This window comes from Patagioenas fasciata, chromosome 1, assembly GCF_037038585.1.
Source record: "Patagioenas fasciata isolate bPatFas1 chromosome 1, bPatFas1.hap1, whole genome shotgun sequence".
Taxonomy (NCBI): Eukaryota; Metazoa; Chordata; class Aves; order Columbiformes; family Columbidae; genus Patagioenas; species Patagioenas fasciata.
Window position 1 is genome coordinate 18,928,263 of NC_092520.1, and position 18,604 is coordinate 18,946,866.

At 35.8% G+C, this 18,604-nt stretch overlaps 1 protein-coding gene across 2 annotated transcripts in view; it reads left to right on the forward strand.

Moving 5' to 3' along the window:
• The window catches only part of ATM (ATM serine/threonine kinase), a 65,784-nt gene that overhangs the window by 34,804 nt on the left and 12,376 nt on the right, over positions 1-18,604 (forward strand). For both annotated transcript variants that reach the window (XR_011737350.1, XM_065831493.2), the window contains exons 34-51: positions 541-712; positions 1,148-1,289; positions 1,895-2,071; positions 2,468-2,642; positions 4,813-4,900; positions 5,252-5,407; positions 6,345-6,453; positions 7,207-7,295; positions 7,388-7,490; positions 8,443-8,591; positions 9,464-9,568; positions 10,086-10,205; positions 11,302-11,536; positions 13,389-13,556; positions 14,487-14,606; positions 16,212-16,429; positions 17,198-17,405; positions 18,345-18,458. Coding sequence is in view for 1 of the 2 variants with exons in the window: in XM_065831493.2 (XP_065687565.2) it covers positions 541-712; positions 1,148-1,289; positions 1,895-2,071; positions 2,468-2,642; positions 4,813-4,900; positions 5,252-5,407; positions 6,345-6,453; positions 7,207-7,295; positions 7,388-7,490; positions 8,443-8,591; positions 9,464-9,568; positions 10,086-10,205; positions 11,302-11,536; positions 13,389-13,556; positions 14,487-14,606; positions 16,212-16,429; positions 17,198-17,405; positions 18,345-18,458 (2,648 nt within the window). In the remaining variant the exon portion in view is untranslated. The remainder of the gene's footprint in view (positions 1-540; positions 713-1,147; positions 1,290-1,894; positions 2,072-2,467; positions 2,643-4,812; positions 4,901-5,251; positions 5,408-6,344; positions 6,454-7,206; positions 7,296-7,387; positions 7,491-8,442; positions 8,592-9,463; positions 9,569-10,085; positions 10,206-11,301; positions 11,537-13,388; positions 13,557-14,486; positions 14,607-16,211; positions 16,430-17,197; positions 17,406-18,344; positions 18,459-18,604) is intronic.

An 18,604-nucleotide genomic window follows, 5' to 3' on the forward strand; every position in this document is an offset into this window, starting at 1 on the left:
TAGAACTATTTTCAAGATCAATTTTGTTTTGTTTTGTTTTTCTTGTATGTAGTCATGTGTCCTTATAAAAGATTCTGTCTGAAAGCAAATTAGAAACACATTGATGCATCCTTTTACATAAAATGTAGGTTAATTCTTAATGAGTTTACAGGCTACTGTTTCTGTTCACAGGTTGCTGTTTGTGTTTATCATACCCCAAGGGAGTGAAAATGAGTGTGTTTTAGTGCAGTTCTGACCTCTTGCACTCACCAGTTCCTGACACAAGCAGGACAAAATCCAGATCTAATTTAAACTGCAAAATCCAAAGCCATAGGCACACCTAGAAAATCGGCTTAGAAAACATGACTGTATTTATGTGTCTTAAGCTGCAAAATGTGTATACATGTAATTTTAACCATAAAGCCCCTTGAGTGATTATTTGTAAATGTTTCCAGTTTTTAACCCTATAATAATCTCAATGCTAAAAGTAGTTTATGCAACTTCTTAGGATGAGACCTTTTTTTAGTGTGCGTAAGACTATAAAATTACTTGTGTTTGCAGAGGCAGTTGGAAGTTGCCTGGGAGAAATCGGTCCCATGGATTTCTCCACCATAGCTCTTCAGCATGCTGAGAACGCACTGGATTCTAAAGCAGCAGACTTGCTTGAAGACAGAAAACTTCAGTGGGTCTTCATAATGTTAACACAAATAAATATTGCTCTAACAGATAATTGGTGAGCATGCTTATTTACTTAACTTATTTAATTCAAAGCTTAATAGGCACCATTAAGTTGTACATTGTTCAAATCACCTCAGAGAACACTCTGAAAGTGTTATTAACACCTGTTAATGTCCAACCGTGTGCTTCTTCAAGGCTCAGACTACTTACCCAGTTAAGCTTAGGTATTTCCTAGAAATTCTGTAGTTGAACTTGAACCATAGAGTCTCTTGTGTGCTGTAGAGGATAGCTGTGGTGTGGAGTACATACTGAGGCTTTGCTTTATAACAAAATATGCAATGGCGTATCCTAGTCCAAAATATTCAGATTTGATGCACACGTTGTTTGACTGTGGAATTGTCTTGTGTGTTTATAAAGGTGATTTTTAAAATAGAATATGTGAATGAAACTAATAATAATAATAATGATGTTGTGTTTGGCATTCTTTCAGCATTGATGTTAGGGCTGCTGCTGTTTCCTGTTTGAAAAACATTCTAGCTACCAAATCTGGCAGTGAATTTTGGGAAGTTTATAAAACTAAAACTGATCCCATGTTAATCTATCTCCAGCCTTTCAGGATGTCAAGGAAAAAGGTATTTCTTCTGCTATACCTTATTTATATGGCATACAGGGTAGAGAAAACATTAAAAAATACTGGTTTTTAAAAAGAGTAAATTTGAAAATATTTTTGGGATAGACTTGGACGAATGCAAAATTTGGGTTTTTCATCAGTCTGATTGCAAATGTGATTGCTGTTGTACATTCTGTTTCTCTTTTCTGTTTCAGCATTTGCAGCTTCTTCACATAGGAAATAACCAATTTGAAGTTAGAATGCAGTGTACTTTCATTACCTACTCAGTACTCTAATACATTCTTAGGATTCCAGTCTCATTTGATGCAAAAACCTAGTAGAAAGTAGGTCAGAAAAAAATGGTGCATAATTGACCGAAATCAGATTTTTTCCTAATTTTCAAACTTTTGATTTTTAAGCTATATGTAATGTGGCCTTGTTGATGTTATCGGTATTTTTTTAATTACTTTCAGATTTCCTTGGAAAACTTTAACTTACATGAAAATAATTGATATTGTCAATCAATTAAAGCACAGTTAATATTTAATATGTTTTAATCTGTGCTGATTGCATTATGGGGAGTTTTTTTAATGTCTATATTTGGTATGTATGTATTTTTTCTTCTAGTTTTTAGTAGTACCTGCTAATGATATGGAGGCTCCTTTAGAAACTTTGGATGACACAAACCTGTGGATTCCTCTGGGGGAAAGTCATGAGACCTGGATCAAGCGCCTGACTAGTTCAGTATTGGACAGTGGAGGTGTGCTAAGTGAAGTTCTCCAGTTAATGAAGCCGCTGTGTGAGGTGAGCTAAATTATACATATGTATATATATTTGTGTGATGATGCACAAAAAGATATTATTATTCATCTTGCTAGCAAACAGTAATTTCTGCTCTTAAGTTACTACTTTTTCCGAACAGTAATTCAGATCCTTCGTAGTCAGATATATTTCAGGTACCCATAAAAAACACTCTTGAAGTACAAGATTTGAGAGATAATTGTAAACATAGATAAACTTTATATGACTGCTTTAACTGAATGCCTGCATAGCCCTATACAATGGTTTACATTTTAAATATTACATGTTCTTTCTCAAGCATTACTTGTTTGTTTTAGTAGTTGTCAGTTTGGCTATAACCTGAGAAAGAAAGCTTTGGATTGTTTTTCTTAGCAGCTGCTCTGCATGGTTGTTTTCTAGGTGAAAACTGACTTGTGTCAAACTTTGCTTCCATACCTGATTCATGACATCCTTCTTCATGACTCAGATGAATCTTGGAGAAATCTTTTGTCAGTTCATATTCAGAAGTTTTTTACAGCCTGTTGCAAATTTGCCTCATCTAGTAGATCTTCTACACCTCCAAATTCTGATTCAGGTAACGTCATAATATTTTTGTTTCAAATCTTCTGACATCAAACACATGATGCACACTTGTAGGCATACAGAATTTTAGACGCTTCTGTCCAATTATTTGATCCTTTTCAGTGGAGATACCAGTAATTTTGAAGCTGTTCATTGGCAGCACCCAAGTAGTTTGTTCTGTAGAGCTTCTTTCCTTATTTACAACTGGATAATGTTTGTTACTTGCTGAATTTAGATGTGATCCATTGTTGTGTGCTACAAGAGTGAGTCTTGGACTGCCTCTTAAAATTACTGTCAATTAAATTTCTCTCTTGCTCAAGAATGATTAAAGGCAGGTTTCCCTGGCATTTTCCCCTTGGAATAAAAACTAACCTTAGCTATAGCTTCTGCCTGATGTTGATAATGGTCTCCCCATACATTCAGAAGACCTGTTGCATTCCAGCAGAATGAAGGGAACAAAAGAACTGCAGCTGAATATGAGTAATGCAGTAAGTTCCATTAAAAACAAAACACCTTCTAATCAAGCTGGCTGGTGTCCTTTCCAATTAGACTGTGGTTAGATCTTTGTTATTAGACTATGGGAACAGTACATGCACGTATTTTCAGGAGCTGAAATAATGTATTTTATTTGTGCATGTCCCTTACTTAACACAAATACAGTGACTTCACATTCATATTTTTTTGTGCAGTAGCTACTCTGCTTTATCTTCTAACTCTCTTCTTCAGTGACAAATCACAAATGAATGAGTCTGTAGAATGTCTTGCAGTCTCTTTACAGCCAAGTCATGCAAGCTTGAGGTTGGCAGAGAGGTCAAGCAACCCTTAGTATTGCAGTTTGTACTGAGAGTGCTGTAAATACGCCCAATGATACTAGATCTGTTGTAAGGTACTTTTTATAGATGCTGAATAGCCTGGCCAGAAAGACTAGAGCAGTATTCTTTCACGTTTTTAAGTCAGGTGGCAAGCTGTTCCCACAATCCAGATTTTTTTTATTGTCCCATTTGGTAAGATACAAAAGGTTTAACAATTTCTTATTTCGTTCCTGTAAGCAACCAGGGAAACTACTGCACAGATTTATGCTCAAATGTACAAATTAACCCAAAATGTTATGTGAAGAACATGAAGGGATTTTTCTAAGTTTTATAATCTTGCAGTTAGTTCAGTGACTCCAATTAGCAAATGATAGAGCCCGCTTCAAACGTGATTCTAGGCAGGGGATCTTACTGAGGCAAAAAGAGCAAAATGAGGACATGCAAAAGCTTTAAATGGAGTTCTTCAGATGAAAAACTGTCTTGGTACCAGAAAAACCCTACATGAAGTAGCACACAGCTCATTGTGTAGGTGTTTACAGATAAAATGAAGGTGCACTGGCCAACAGAGCAAAGATCTGTTAATTCCAAAGTTGGAACAATAGAACAGCAGCAGTATTCAAATCAAAAATTTTAAACATCTGGTGAGTACCAGTTTCTTCAATAACTCTATCAAAACAAGGAGAAAAATCTTCCTAGAAAACCTGGATGAATTTAATTCCAGTCCATCAGGATCCAAACTCTGGCACAGACCAAGCAGTTAAACGTGAGAGAGTAAAGTGCTTCTGAACAAGAGTCTTCCTGTTGATCCATTTTGACATGCAAGTTCTAGGAATTGTCTGTAAATCTTGGCAGTTCAAAGCATAAGTAGTATGAACATCATGCCAATCACTGTTCTACCCGAGAAACAAAACCTAATCCTAAATTGCCAGCTGCTTGACAAGAGTCATAGAATCATATGTCTCTGTGGGGGAGATTGTATTTTTTGTATAAGCATACACTGTAAAACCTACAATGAAGCTACTAATGGAATAACTCCATATGAGTCAGACCTAAGAGAAGAGGTCTGTTATGGAGCTCTGTGTAATGATGTTGGATCATCTCTGAATTCAGTGAGAAGAAACAGAATCCACAAATTATTAAGACAAAGATAACTTGATAAAGAAAATTGTGATATAAATTACTGTCATCTCACCAATATCATATAAGGAAGGGTGATACGTTTTGTGACAAACTATTAATTTAATTTTGGAAATGCCGTGCGAGGAAGGTTTTAGTTATTTTCTTGAATAGAAAATACACCTTATTATTTTGTAAATGGATATGTTATGACAAAAGTTCATTATATTCTTTGGTTTGAAATATATGTTTCAGAGCAAGAAACACATAATTTTAGAAGTTTGGATAAAGTATCTCGACGAGCCATGCTTGCTGTTGTTGATTACTTAAGAAGACAAAAGAGGTGAATTACAGCTTTCCAAAATGTTGCTTTAGTTATGACTGCACTAAGATCTATTGATGCTGTAGATTAAGGAAGAAGAATGCGGTAGAGAACATGTCAGTTAAAAGAATGAAGATGCTGTAACGAACTTGCATTTGCTGCAGAAGTGCTATGGCGAGCCTTAAAGAGTTCTAACGATGCTGAAGGAGTCTGTTAAAAACTTTTTGTCTGATAAACTTTTTGTGGTATGGGTTTTGAGGGTGGCTAAGATAAAATTAGTCTTTGGAAGACTTTATAGTTAGATTGGATTTATTTTGTTTAATGTTAGAGAGAAAGTCGGTTAGAGCAATATTAAACTCTCTGTTTAATCAGATCTGTTTCAGGTACAGTTTTTGATGACAGCTTCTGGCTGGATCTGAATTACCTGGAGGTTGCAATAGCAGCACAGTCTTGTGCTGCTCACTTCACGGCCTTGCTCTATGCAGAAATCTACGCAGACAAGATAAATAGAGACAAACAGCAAAAAAGGTACAAACTTGAGGAATGCAGTTTCTTGCCATTTCTGGTAAAAGGGATGATGTTTTGTGTGTCTCAATAGTGTTTTGTTACGTGAAAAGTCAAGGAAACTCTAAAAGAATTCCTGAGGTGTGTGTATTGACCTGGAAAGTGTTTCTGCCAGTCCAGGAATGTGATCCCAACCTTTCTGGTTTGCTAGCTGTGACACACTCAAAGTAGTGTCATTTTGACATCTAACTAGAAAGTTTTCTTAGTAGTGTGTGTTCTGGAGAAGCTTCACTAAAGCTAATGCTTCTGAATACTAAAATATATTGAATCTCACTTTCTGAATTTAACAATTTTCAGATTCTATTTCTCAAAATTAATGGCATGCTAGTGGTTAAATTACAGCCAGAAGTTAATCAAGGGGAGAAAGAAATTACAGAATAATGACAAGAATTGTGTGGATAGAGCTGAATGATCCTTGTAGAAGTCTTCTATAATGGACAATTATCTTAGTCTTCTGGTCTAGCAAAATCAAGATATGGAACTAGTTTCCTAGCTTCCTTTTGGCAACAAATAACTCTTAAAGCAGTGAATGTGTAACAAAAGTATGGTTGTAACCATATATATTAGGTAGTTGCTTTTATTCTTTCCAAGAAGAGAGCATTCGTGCTTCAGGCATTCACAAAAGCAATTTGATTTAATAACAGATTAGACATTACAAAGCTTTTTTTTTTTCTCCTCTGAAAAATCAACTTGATGTTGAAATCCCTTTATGTTGATATTATCAGTTCAGCTGATCACTTTGTCATTCTGGTGGAGAAAGATTTTGAATAACCTGGGGATATGATAAGCCTGATCCTGCATTTGGAGCTTTGCCTCTTACTTCTTAAGTGTTGTTTCAGAATTTCTCTAGTTGTTTGTGTGAAACTTCATTTAGCTTTACTGGTTGAAACATTTCATTTAGGTCATCTTTCAAAGCAGCTAAGAGTTTGACGTTTGAAGAAGAAAGTCAAAGAACAACTATTACTATTTTGAATGAAAAAAGTAGAGAAGAGACTGGCATAAGTCTACAGGTACATGTGTGTGTTTAAATCTGAAAGCAAACCTTCTCATATAATTACAATTAACAGTAGGTTTCATCTGAGCTGAAGGCAGATCTAGTTGAACTTCAAAAACTGTATTTGAAGGTTCTCCTCATACTCTACTTCAAAGTGAACTCAGTGGCTTTGCCAGACAAGTTAAATGAGTATTCATTCACATGAAACACTAATTAACTGGCAAATTTTAAATTACAACAAAGCAGACTTTGTTCCCCAAAGAACTGACCTCATGGTGGTGACAAGCCAAGAATTTTTCAGTTCCTGTCAGAGAGATATGTTCATTAAAAATCAGCAAGTGGTGTAACAAGTTATAATAATCAAAACCAAAGTAGTACAAGCTCCAACATAAAATCTGATTCAGTAGCCTTGTCTAAGTTACTTCTTTACATAGTTCATTATTCCAGAACTGCACCTGCCTATCTTTAAAATACATTGTTTTGCTGGTATGTGTGATGCTCATTCAGTACTACTTCCTTTTGCTTTTCAACCAGTCCACATAAGGCCCAACACTGGTTTTTATAACTCAGCAGTGAAGTTAGGTAGTCCTGAAGACTTTTGCTAGGCTACAAAACTTTTATTCCTGTGATGATAGTAGGCTCAGATGCTGCATAAAGGAAACAATGTCACATGGAAGGACTTGTATTTATGAACTTAAATGACATGTATAAAATTCACTTGAACTGGTTCCAAAAGAGATAATTCTTTGTTTCATGGCACATGTTGTAGGACCTTCTCATGGACATATATAGAAGCATTGGAGAACCTGACAGTCTCTACGGCTGTGGTGGAGGAAGAATGTTACAGCCATTAGCACGGTATAGTTTATTAATGTTCTTACGTTCTTTAAAGTCATTGCTTTCATTTATTAGTATGGAACTTCAATTGAAAACTTGTTAACTTACAACAGGATAAGAACATATGAGCATGAAGCAGTATGGGAGAAAGCCCTTGTAACATATGACCTTGAGGCAAGCCTCTCTCCGTCTACGCGCCAGGCAGGAATAATAGAGGTAAGGTTTTTTTATAAGAAGAAGTGAATGTAGGAATTGATATCCAGTGTACTGAGAGTCATTTTTAGTAAATACAAAATTGTTTTAGGACTATAAGAAATCTCTTTGGTCATCAAGTCCAGCCCACACTCGTAGGCATCCAGACTGTATAATATATGACAACACATTTGTCCTGAAAACATCAAGGCTTCTAGTCCTCTTGTCACTCACCTGTAATCTCTGTCTTGGGTAATGAATTTTCTGAAATATTTCAAAATAAATATATTTAATTTTATACAGAATTTGGCTGGCGCCTAAAATGACAGATTGTAAAAGTAATGTGATTTGGTTATCTTTGCCATCTCCTCCTTTAAACCTCTCAATTTTGGCAGCCATCTTACTGAAACAGTTGTATTTCTGATAAAATAAATAGGATTGATGTCGTCTTATTTGATCCCTTAAAATTGTCTTGCGTTTTTAGTCTAAAAATATTTGCACTAGTTCTGTAATAACATAGCACAGATATATCTCTGTTTGCTCTCATTTCATTTTTCAATGATATTTTTCCTACCCCAAATTATTTAGTATCATTAGTTGTGTTTCTCATTCATAATGTCTGCACACATGACATAAGTGGTCACAATTATAAACTCATTATGGTCTTCGAACAGATAGGAGTTTGTCAAATCTCCTCCAGGAAAAACAGTTCAATAAGAAGTAAAACCATTTTTCCAGGGTTGCAGGTATCAATAGCGTGATTAGCAGTCTTATTAAAAAGTTTTCATCTTATACAGTGCTGAGTTTATAGATACTTACGGTTATGTCTTGCTGCAGAGGCTTCTTTGTTTCCAAAGGTAAAAGCCTTTAAAAAAAACCAAACCAAACAAAAAAAAATCAAACAAGCAAACAAAAAAAACCCAGTTTGGTTTATTAAAGGAAGAAAACAAACTTTCAGTAATTTTGTTTGTTCCAGGCTTTGCAGAATTTTGGGCTTTGCCACACTCTTTCCATGTATTTAAAAGGACTGGAACATGAAAACACGGAATGGTGTGCAGAACTACAAGAAATGCGCTACCAGACAGCGTGGAGGAATATGCAGTGGGGCCATCTCTCTTCTGTCAAGTGAAGTGACATACTTTCTTGCTAGTTCTTTAACTGAAAGGCAGTGATTTCAGTTCCAGGCAAAAAAATATTACGTTAGAATATCATTTCTATGAAGCAGGTCACCAGATTGATCTTAAACATTGAATTGAAAAGCAGTCTTTTACACTTAGACCTGTGTGTTTTGTGGGCACATGACTTTTCATTTTCCTGGGAAAATGTAAAATCCGATTCTTCTTTTGATTGTTTGTGACTACAAACTTAAATTTTTCCCTTTTTGACGCAGATTATGGATATGTCCTAAGTACATATGAGGAATATATAGTTTTTAATTTATAACCAAATGGGAAAAATATTACTCAGTGCACCACAAGAGGTTATGAAGACAGGGATAAGCAAACACCAGTCTTTCTGGTGCCTCATAAGGAGTAATCTCCTCCCTTGTGTCAGGTTAGGTGTCTGGCACTGGTTGCTTCATATGACTGACCAGGGTACAGTGTGAGCTCTGCCCCTTCCTAGTACAGCTACATCATCACACATTTTAGGAGGAAGACAGAAAAGATTCATTACATTTTGGCAAAAGCAGAAGTTATGTGGTGAGATCTTCAGTAACTCCTTCTGCATTAACAACCATGAACATATTCTTTGCATTCCAAACATTTTGACAGTTACTGGTTTTTTTTTGTTTTCGAAGAACAGCTTGTGTTTATAAAATACTAATTTAACTTAAAATTTAAAGCGTTGCATTATTATTTTTTATCATGCAAAACAGCAGCCCGTCCAACTGCAGAAAATGTACTACTAAAAATATTTGTTATAAAGATAATATTGACTTCCTTGTAGAGAAATATAATGTTCCTTTTATTTTATGTTACTTTTGCTTTATTTTTAAGAGATGAGACAGGAAGACCAGGGTACCATGAATCGTTGTATGATGCTCTTCAGTCTTTACGAGATAAGGAATTCTCTACTTTTTATGACAGTCTGAAAGATGCCAGGTAACTGTGTGCAAATATTCTGCTGTTTAGAGAGAGAAATGGAGAGTGTGGGGGTGTTTGTAGTAGCAAGTTATGTAAAAAAGACTGTTATGGGGTTCTATGTGCTTAAATATAGGCTCTTGCATATAGCAAAATCAATTATTCTGGGCTGCAACTTAATTTCTGAGTTTTTAAACTTGAATTTTACTTTTGCGCATATACAATTTGTGTGCCAATTTAATGTACATTTTCTGTGGTATACACCCCTTGCTTTACTGTCCTTTTCAGTGGATTTGAACATTGACTGCTCTTCTTTTGCTGAGCTATCACAAAGGCTTTGGAGGTTATATATGCTTTCCATGGTTTTGTTTCTTGACAGACTTAATTTTTTGAACTTCAATGGCAATACAAAATAATTCTGAACTGAATAGTTTTGCTGTTTAAATTCTTTTCACTGTATGGAAATAATGTTATGGATGTTTGGAATCACTTGTGGATATTAAAAAAATAATTTATTATTTCTCTGTTAAATCCATAGAGTGAATGAAGTAGAAGAGCTCTGCAAAGGCAGTCTTGAGTCTGTTTATTCATTATATCCAACTCTTTGCAGACTACAGCTAATTGGAGAGTTGGAAAATATAGGTCAGCTGTTCTCCAGGTATTTGTTTAAGCTTGTTTCATATTCCTTTCTCAGCTTTCAGGATTTTTGGTAATCAAGTCTAGCACAAAAATACAATTACCTCAACAAATGTTATTCATTAACATCTCAAACTTAATCTTAAAAATTATATGGATTTTAGCTTTACTATGTGAAGACTTATCTAGATTCTCTTTATATCCAGACTGGATTTATTCATGGTCTCATTTTAATTATCTGATATTATGCCAATATTGCATTTTAAATAATGGTTTTCTTTCCTTTGTTTTGCGATTCCTGACATCTCTGAGGTAGCAGTCGTATCTCCTAGCCTTTGATTTACTAAAGTAACTGTCTTATCCTCTCCTAGTTTCCTTTCTAAAAATGTTTTCAACTGAATCGTACCCATAGATCTGTTGAAGTTTGATTCAGTTTGAATCACTTTCTTCATGGACCACTATCACTATCAGTATTCTACCTGAATACTTAACATTGGGTTTTAATCACAGGAAGATATTTCTCTCTGTAGCGCTATTAACATTGAATTTTTTCTGCTGTATTTGTATTGGTTTGGTAGCTTAGAGTCATCCTACAGTCATTTAGCATGTCCAGGACCTTGTGGACTGTTGCTAGTTGTAGTTAATGAATTACCTAAGAAAATACAAATAATGCCAACCTACACAGCTGCAATGTCACAGTTTGGCATTTATCCTTATATTAATCCATAATCCTATATATCCCATTGTCCTATTATTCTTATATAATAAAATAGGAATTTTGGTCTCAAATCTTTTAAGTAGCCCTATGTTTGAATGCAATTCCCTTTGCTGACCTTAACACAACAGTTTTTGATACCTAATCAGGAATGTTTGCAGCAGCAGAGATGTTCACCTTACTAACACTGATCCCTTGATCTTCATCTGTGTTAAAACTGGAAGCCTGCTGGTTTATTCTGCATGTTAATCATTGTAGGGTTTTATGGACTGTTTCTTGGTTTTCAACTGTAGATTATGAACTTCCTCAGTAGTTTACTTTTGTTACTCATCTTGCATTTCACTGCTATTTAGTGAGAATTAATAACAGGTCTTTTTTTTTTTTTTTTTAATAACAACTGCAGATCTGTTACTCCTCAACAGCTGAATGGTATTTATTTGAAATGGCAGAGACAGTCCCAGCTTCTCAAGGACAGTGACTTCTGTTTCCAGGAACCTGTAATGGCTTTGCGCACTGTAATTTTGGAAATCTTGCTTGAAAAAGAGAATGAAAACACCAAAAGAGAATGTATTAAAGACATCCTGACCAAACATCTAGTGGAGCTCTCTAGACTTGCAAGAACTGCTAAAAATACACAGGTAACAAATTCCAGGGAAGATCAGTGACAGATGTTTAGTTTTCTAAGTTTATAAAATAACTTCCTTTTTTAACAGTACTAAAGATAAGCTGTATTCTATGTCTATTCAATGAATCAGTTAGTTTGAGACTTTAACTGTGTAGAATTTATTCATAAATTGTGATTATGAGCATGTTTTGTGATTTTTTTTCATAACTAAGCTACTCTATGAGGTAGCATAAAAATGTAATTTTCAGTGAAGAATGCTCTGTTACTTTATTTTGGTGCAGTTTTATGTATCCAGCCTTCACTCGCATCACACTGTTGTAGTGTTCCAGAGTAAAGCTGCCAAAAGAACTCTCTTGCATCTGTATATTTACCGTTGTCTTCAAGGTTTTTATACCCTCAAGGCACCATTACACTGTGGTAAATCTCCCTCTCTGAATGACTTAATGGGATTTGCAGCATCAGTGGTTTCTGCAGCTGTTAATGCCTTTTAAGGTCCAGAGTCAGCCTTGGCTTGTTTTGGGTAGTGCATCTGGAGGAGTAACAACCAGAATTTATGGAGCAACATTATCCTCCAGGAACCACTGCAGATGATAGTTCTAGCTAAATGTGTAACCTCCAAAGATATTTGACACTTCACATATGCGAAACTATATTAAATTTGGATTTCAGGAAGATTATAATTCCCTTTGTGAGTAATGATGAAATCAGTTGAACAGCTATCTTTGATTTCATAATTTTGTGGAGTTTACTCAGTGCCTCTAGAACTGTTCAGGAAAATTCTTCAGATTTTTTTATCGCATATGTGCCCAGCCACCAACACTGGTGATGAGTGTCCAAGAGCCTCAACAGAAGTTAATTTGTATCACTTTGATTTTTAGTTACAGAAGATTAAAAGTGGGCCACTACCTTTGGGAAGAATTAGAAGGTTCTGAAAGATTGAGCCAGTGTGTTCCTGAAAACACTGTTGTTCCAGCATCTTCAGTGTTGTAGGTCATGTGCAACCTCTGGGCTGTTCTTCTGGGCCTTACCGGGCTTTCAAACCATGGGATCATAACCCTTTGCTTTTGACACACTAGTAATTGACAATACTGAGTGTCTGCATGTAGGAAAGTTTTTGAGGCAACACTCTTTGCAACTAATAGCTCTTCTTCCTCTTTGGTGCCACTACCATCCATCAGGAGAAGGAAGAGAGGGATGTACAGAGTCATCACAGTGACCCGTGATGGAAGTACACAAACTTACGTTGTCATTTACAAGCATTCTTACATTTCAATTGTTTACCTTGCCTATTTAAAAGTTTTATTGATTTGGTTGTTGGTTGGATAAGTTGTGAAAATACAGTTTAGTCTTGATTTTTGACATCGTTAAAAAGATAGTTTGCTCTTTGTTCTATCATAGTGATATTGGATTACTAAATAATGAGGATGTTACTTCACTGGTGATATAAGTGATGAGGTAGGCATGCAGCAGAATTAGTGAATGGTGGTGCTGTTTTTCTTACTATTTTTCTGCAGTCTCTTAGGATGTAATAATAATCACTAAGTGAAATTATAAATCCATTTGTTGAGTAAATACTGATTGTAGAATATGCTTTATGCCTTCAAGTAATTTAAAATGTTAAACATTGATACTTTATTTTGAGGTTTGTGACGTTTAATTCCATAATATTTTTGTTGCAAATCAGGATTTTCTGCAAGTATATAGAAAAATAACTTCATGTCTTTGCTGCAAATAAATTCTTAGCATTGAGTAGGCAAAATATGCTGCACAGGTAGAGCTAATGAAGATGGACTTTAAAAACAAAACTTACTGTGAGATACATGTATGTGACTTAAAGAATTGTTTGATTTTTCTTTCAATTTCAGATTCCAGAAAGAGCTATGTTTCAGATTAAACAATACAATCCAACAGCATATGGAGTTTCTGAGTGGCAACTAGAAGAAGCTCAGGTTTTCTGGGCTAAAAAGGAAGAGAGTCTTGCACTGAATATTCTTAAAAGGATGATAAAAACATTAGATGCAGATTTGTTTCAGGTATGTGTTATATCATGTATAAACCTATGGGAATTAAATTATTTAAGATCCTGTTTCCACTTTCTGAAGTTTTCTCTTGGAAGAAAATTAAAAGCCTGAAATCTGTTTGGTACTCTCAAAATGTCTGAAAGCAAAAAAATATGTATTAGCAAATCTTTCCAGGGGTTTTCAAAACGAGTCTGTTGTTGCTGTTCCTCTTTTGATTTTCGTGATTGTTCCGTGAATCAGTTGATGAGTGCATCCAAAAATTTAGTTCTTCTCTCACCTTCCAGTGTTATGTTCGCCCTGTCCACATAAAGAGGTTTTGTGTCTTCACAGCCTGTGATATCCTTCAGTATTTCAGTCAGTGTTGCCATCTTGATCAGATGTCTTTACTAAAAGTATTTTGGAAACTTGTCCTGCTATACAGTTAAAGCCGAGCTTCCAATCTGGAGACAAGTCCTTTGGAAACCTGTTCCATTATCTTCTCAGAACACTTTTAGCTGGATTTCTATGTAGAGGTCTGAAAAATTTAATGGTCACACATCGTTATCGCAGTTCCTGAATGTTTCCTACAGAGTATGCTATGGTACATCAGACTACATGGGAATATGAGAAAATATGATTCTGAAAACATGCTGTGAATTTATTTGATTTTTATTACATGTCGCTGTGGTTTTCTGCTTTTCGTTGTTCGAACTGTCAGGCATTTAAAAATATGTGGTCTCCTTTAGTCTAGCATAGAATATGAATGTCATTTAAGGTTATTGACTACTGTAGATATGGATGGTAAATGACTCTGTAGATACAAAGTGTGATAGTCCTGAATGGTTGAATTATGTTCAAGGTTTAAAAGATGTAAATGGCCTACTTCATATGTAAAAAGTATTTTAATTTGATACTTCCCTCTTTTTCTTTTTTTTTTTTTTCTTAAAACTTGCTTTCATAAAGGTTGAGAATGATCCTCATCTGAAATTGATGTATACAGAGTGTCTGAGGCTATGTGGAACCTGGTTAGCAGAGACATGCCTGGAAAACCCTACAGTCATCATGCAGAAATACTTAGAAAAGGTGCATCCAGTCTTCGAAATATGCAGTCTTTGATTGTGCTAAGATATGTCGTTAAAATGTCAAGTAAATTTTACTAGTTTTTTTTTTCTTACCGTTTTCTTTATTTTTCTGGATTGAAAATATGGTTTCTTATAAAAATATTATAGTTTCACCTAGTCTTGTATAACATTGTAATCTTCAGAATATTCAAAATACTTAGAATATGGCTTTACAGAGTTCACAATGAACTTCTGTGTAATATTGGCTTAAAAGGACAGAGATAATGACTGCTAGTCCTGTTTCCCTTTCTTCTTCCACCCCATCCACATCCTCTCTTTCTTGGGACAGGTCATTCACTTAACATTTTTTCAGTATGGGAGTTGTGTTTGCAACAGTCTCTTTCCAGGTGCTGGAAAGTCTTGTACTTGCATTTCAAAGTACTGTATTTTTTTTGTAACTCTTACTAATAGGAACATTTTTATTAGTATTTGCCTGTGTTCTTTTATTTCATGCTAATTTCCGAAACTCTACAAAGTTGCTCTTCTCTGTTACTCTCTTCATGGTTTCGTCACACTGATGATTAAACTTTCACCTATAATTTCTTCTCTTTTTGTCACTTTTTGGTTTAGCTTTTATTTTTTTCTCACTCTCTTTTAAGGGTGTAGAACTATTGTAAAAATTCATGCTTGGTTACTCTAAAAAATGGTTAGCTGTAGGAGGCTCCTGTCTTGTTATTACTGCTCTTTCATACAGGATGATCTTTTTGACTGTTTGCACTGAAACACTCCTCAAAGATTACATTCACTTAGGAGAAAAATATTCAGCCTAGTAGGTTTTATTTTGTATGCATATATATCCCATCATAGGCAACGTTAAATAACCTGTTTGAGCAGATGAACCTGCTTGAGCAGGGGAATTGGACGAGATGACCTCCAGAGATTCCTTCCAACCTCAAACATTCTGTGTTTCCATTTTCACAGTATCACAGTATCACAGTATGTTTGGGATTGGAAGGGACCTCAAAAGATCATCTAGTCCAATCCCCCTGCTGGAGCAGGAACGCCTAGGTGAGGTCGCACAGGAAGGTGTCCAGGCGGGCTTTGAATGTCTCCAGGGAAGGAGACTCCACAACCTCCCTGGGTAGCCTGTTCCAGTGCTCTGTTACCCTCACTGAGAAGAAGTTCTTTCTCAAATTTAAGTGGAACCTCTTGTGTTCCAGCTTGATCCCATTGCCCCTTGTCCTATCATTGTTTGCCACTGAGAAGAGCCTGACTCCATCCTCGTGGCACTCACCCTTTATATATTTATAAACATTAATAAGGTCACCCCTCAGTCTCCTCTTCTCCAAACTAAAGAGACCCAGCTCCCTCAGCCTTTCTTCATAAGGGAGATGCTCCACTCCCTTAATCATCTTTGTTGCCCTACGCTGGACCCTCTCCAGCAGTTCCCTGTCCTTCTTGAACTGAGGGGCCCAGAACTGGACACAATATTCCAGATGGGGTCTCACCAGGGCGGAGTAGAGGGGAAGGAGGACCTCTCTCGAGGTTTAAACAGGGTTTAATCAATTATTTTGCAGCACTATTAATCCAATTATCAGTCTTACCATTATTGTAACTTCCCTTTTAGGCTGTGGAAATTGCCACAAGCCACAGTGGAGACAGCAGCGATGAGCTGAAGAAAGGAAAGATGAAGGCTTTCCTGTCTTTGGCTCGTTTCTCAGATAATCAGTACCAGCGAATTGAGAATTACATGAAATCCTCGGAGTTTGAAAACAAGCAAGCATTACTGAAGAAGGCCAAGGAGGAGATCGGCCTCATAAGGGAGCGCAGAGTTCAGACAAATAGGTGGGACTTCCTATGAAGACGTGGTTGCTATGGAGCCATCAAAGGCTCCGTCTTTACTAGTTCTCTGTCCCTCTGGGCAAGTGGTACAGCATGGCTCACATCTCTTCAGCTGCATTTTCCCTTCTTTTCACAAAATAATGGCCAAATTTCTAGTGCTTGTGGCAAATAGTTTCTGAACTGTGCCTGAGCATGCTCTAGGAGGGTGCAAGGTAGTGTGGGCCAAAACTAAGCCAAAGAGTGTTACAACAGTTAAACAGCGTGCATGGTCATGGGCCAAATTCACATTTATTCCCTTTATCTGTTTAGTTTATTTGACAGAGAATATGTTACAGAGTAAAAAATCAATATTTGAGATTTTTCTCCCTTACACATTTGGTGAAAATGTAGAATTCGTCTTCGTACAGAACTCTTAAAGATTTCAGAAGAGCAGTTGAAAGTGAGCAGAAAAAAATTGAACTTCAGCAGTTGGAAAATGAAGTCTTTACACAATGATCTGTACTGGATATTCACATTTAGACCAGTATTGAGATCAAATAATGAAAAAAGAAAGAAGACATTGACTGAAAATGTACTTAGAGTGGTGGGTCTGTGTGAACATACACCAAAGAAATAGCTCCCACAGTTTGGTTTCTCAGTTGTTTATTTTATGTACTTGTACATACAAAGAAAGTTTAACAAAAAATTAAATTAGTAAGCAAGAGAAGTAGGGACAGCCTTGGTTCTAAGTCAATTAAGAGACAATTGCTTAAAAAAAGTCTGTTCACGTAGATACACAGTGAAGGTCCAGCGAGAACTTGAACTGGATGAATGTGCCATCCAAGCCCTCACTGAGGATCGTAAACGTTTCTTGTGTAAAGCTGTGGAGAACTACATCAGCTGTTTACTGAGTGGAGAAGAACACAATATGTGGATCTTCCGACTCTGTTCCCTGTGGCTTGAAAATTCGGGAGTTGGTAGAGTCAATGAAATGATGAAGGTAAATGTCTGCTGTGGCTTTTCCTTATTACGTTTTGACATTAAATTATCCATCTTCTGTTTCTCTTCCTGTGTTTCTAGAAGATGAGTTACAGTGCTGTGCAGTATGTTTTCCTATGTCTCTCCTTAACTTTTCCATCAAAACTTGCTTTTTTCAGTCATCATTGCTCATCTGTTAGTTTTTCATCAGTGAGAGTTGTCATTTTCAATGCATTTTAGTTTAACTTAATTGAATTTAGCATTTTAATTTGACAGGTCTGTGTGATTAAGCATGTCTCATGATCTTTCACTGTTGTCACCTTGTTCTTTACATACCTTGGATACTACCCATCTTCAACATCCTTTAGTGCATTGTTCTGGTTTATATTATATTTACTTCTAGGTGACAGGATGTGGTTTTAGATTGTCTCTATAACATAGTAACCAAGCACCAGTTGAGTTCTCATTCTCAGGCTGGTTCTGTCATTTCTGGGATCATGCAGGAAATCTGTTAATTCTTACCTGAATGATCTTTTGGTAATGGAGATTTGTTTAATTTAATTATTTGTGTTATAATTAACTTTGAAAAACAGTAAGTGTTCCTTTACTTATATTTTTAACACATCATTGTTTCATGTCTGAAACTGGATTGTATTTTTTTGTTTTTAGGATTGTCTCTCAACACAGAGTCTACAAATGGATTCTAAATCAATATATCTAAGCTCAGTTCTATTAGAATAGAAAACAGTGGTTTTCTTGTGAAGGACTTGTAGCATTCAGGAGACATGGAGCCAGATGATGTGATACTCACTGGATTGTTGTTTGATGACACAGCAATGATTACTCTCAGTTTAAAAAACAACATACAAAACCAAAATTCTAGCCCTTACCTGGTATTTTATTATTACAATGTTATGTTGGTGTTTAGTACAGCTTTCTAACTGGATTTTCACTACTACAGGAAAATGCAGAGAAGATCCCTTCCTACAAGTTTTTGCCTCTGATGTACCAGCTGGCTGCTCGGATGGGAACCAAGATGATGGGTGGTTTTGGATTTCATGAAGTTCTGAATAAAGTAACGTATGCTTTTTGTATCTAAAGATATGACTTTTTTTGCTTAGGAGTGCATGCTTCTAAACAATATCTATCTTTCATTGTGCAGTTATAGCTAAAAGAGTTATGTAGGTGATAAAGACGTATTAAAAATGAATTATGCAAAAT